The sequence below is a fragment of the Penaeus vannamei genome, chromosome 30 (genome assembly GCF_042767895.1).
Source record: "Penaeus vannamei isolate JL-2024 chromosome 30, ASM4276789v1, whole genome shotgun sequence".
NCBI lineage: Eukaryota > Metazoa > Arthropoda > Malacostraca > Decapoda > Penaeidae > Penaeus > Penaeus vannamei.
This window is the reverse complement of record NC_091578.1, coordinates 748,397-750,896: the sequence shown is the minus strand read 5'-3', so window position 1 is coordinate 750,896 and position 2,500 is coordinate 748,397. Positions and strand designations below refer to the sequence as shown.

The 2,500-nt window shown below is 39.3% G+C and overlaps 1 protein-coding gene across 1 annotated transcript in view; it reads left to right on the top strand.

Annotated features, from left to right (window-relative positions):
• LOC113809026 (UPF0193 protein EVG1) overlaps positions 1–273 on the top strand; it is a 4,995-nt gene extending 4,722 nt beyond the window's left edge. Inside the window, exon 4 of the mRNA XM_027360512.2 lies at positions 1–273. This exon is cut by the window's left edge and continues 44 nt beyond it. Coding sequence (XP_027216313.2) covers positions 1–225 — 225 coding nt within the window. The 3' untranslated portion in view covers positions 226–273.
• The last annotated feature ends 2,227 nt before the right edge of the window (positions 274–2,500 follow it).

Genomic DNA, 2,500 nt, shown 5'->3' with positions numbered 1-2,500 from the left:
GAGGCCGTGGGCGCCGGCGACGAGTACCGCCCCCTGATCGCGTCCCAACTGGCTCTCAAGCTTCGCGACCTCGAACTCCTCGACCAGGAGCGCGCCAGGGATCTCGCCCGCTCGATGAGAATGAGTCAAGCCGGTAATTCGGCTTCGGAGGGTGGAAAGGAAGGCGAGGCAGGCGGGACCCAAAAGGAAGGAGGGACGGAGGATGTTGCAGCAGCGAGGGAATGAGAGGTTATGCTTTTAGGCCAACTTCACTCACGCGATTTTTGCCTTACGTTGTGCCAGATTATACATTATTTATACACACATATAGATAATTAAACATTAATTATGGTAATTAGTATAATAAATAATGTCATTATTATTATTCTTATTATTTGTTATTATTATTATTGTTCATTATGATTATTATTTATTATTATTATTATTTGTTATGATTTATTATTTATTATTATTTATTATTATTATTAATTATTATTATTATCATTAATTATTATTATTATTATTTATTATTATTATTATTATTATTATTATTATTATTATTATTTATTATTATTATTATTATTATTATTATTATTTATTATTATTATTATTATTATTATTATTATTATTATTATTATTATTATTATTATTAGTATTATTATTATTATTTATTATTATTATCATTATCATCATTACTACTGTCTCCATTGCCATTAATATTATTGTCATTATCATCATTAACATTGTTTTGATTATCATAATCATTGTAACTAATGAACATTTAGAAAAAAATACAATTATAAATACAAGGTACTTTAGGGGCAAAAAATAATAGAAATGATACGAAAATGTATTATGATTATCATATTTTATACACAATTCATAATAAAATCATTGTGTTTATGAAAGGCAGAATGTTTAGATGTTCATACTATCGTATCGCCCTTACTACACCTTTTTCGATAAATGTTTTTGATAATTCACGAATGTAAGAAAGATGTGCAGCAGATGGAGAAATAAAGTCTATGTTATTTAAGTTCCTTGGTCTGACTTTCTTCGTCACATCTTCCTCTTTTTCCTCTTGTCTTCTGAGTGGGTTCGGTGGCTGCGTAGAGATGCGTGATGTGAAGATCTTTTTTGGGAAGTATTTATTCTCTCTATGTCTGTTTGTCTGTTTTTTGTGTTTCTTTCTCTCTCTCTCTCTCTGTTTCTGTGTTTGTCTCTGTCTTTGTTTCTGTCTGTTTGCCTATCCCTCTCTCTTTCTCCCTCTCTCTCTGTTTCTGTCTCTCTCTCTCTCTCTTTCTTCGTCTCTCTCTCTCTCTCTGTATCTGCCTTTGTCTCTCTTTCTCTTTCTCTCTCCAAGACCATTCTTGGAAAATATTTCTTCTCTCTCTCTCTGTCTCTGTCTCTCCCTTTTTCTCACCGCACCTCTTTTTTCATGTTATCAGGAGCTTGTGTGGAATACTGTCAACCCTTTTTTGCGTAAGTGATTTACATGAACAATCCATGAGATATACTTGTTATATGTTTTATTCATCTGAATCTCAATCGTCGTCCTCGTGTTTTGTATAAATATTCTCTTGTTGTCTTCTCTCTTTAGATTAATCAATCACTTAATTTCATTTGTGAAGGTCAATAGGAATCTTACTCGTCTAGTGACTAAAAATGATGTCTGGTCCTATTAACATTATTGCTATATTCGTCAGCTCTACCATAGTGCTTTTTTCAAAGTCAAAATGAGAATTACTCTTTCATTAAGAAAGCGCAAATGCAACACGGTGAATAATTATGCATATCTATATATTTTCAATGTTTATTTATTTTTATTTTTCATTAATTCATGGATTGTTTTATTTATTTTCTGCTCGAGAAGTTTATCATACGAGTCTGAAAAGGGGAAAATGGGGTACTTATTTTCCTCACTTGTCTTGTGGAGAAATTTCGTCCGTGGTTTGTGTGACAGAGGACTCGGAGGACCGTGAAAACATCCCTGCAAATTCCCGAGGCCATCACACACATCACACCCGGGGGAAGCTTCGTCATGAGGTTCTTGGCCCGTCGTCCTCCGAAGAAAGGATCTCCTCGACGCCGTCCACGACGACCGCGCCCAGCAAGTCGTCCTCGTAGTCGACCTCACCGAGAGAGGAAGTCGCTCATGTCCTCTTTTTTTGGCACGGAAGGTCAAGGATCTCAGCTCGTCGCGACTGCCAGCTGGAGATCACGAACACGACCGCGTCCTTGAGCAACGTATCGAGGCCCCACCCGGCGCCCATCGAAGGACAAGGCGAACGACACGAGGCGACGCGACGTGGCGGAGGCGCTGCGGCGTCGAAATCTGGCGGAGGGAGCTGGTGGCGAAGAGGTCGAGCATCTTTCGGGACCGGAACTCACGCGGCACTGTGCGGGGGGAGGGGGGCTGAGGGGGGTGGGGGTGTCTGCGTGTCGCCCAAGACCCACGAAGGTGCAGGAGGCCGGAATGGACGTGGAAGGGCACACAGCCTCACCGCCGGACGACCTCGCG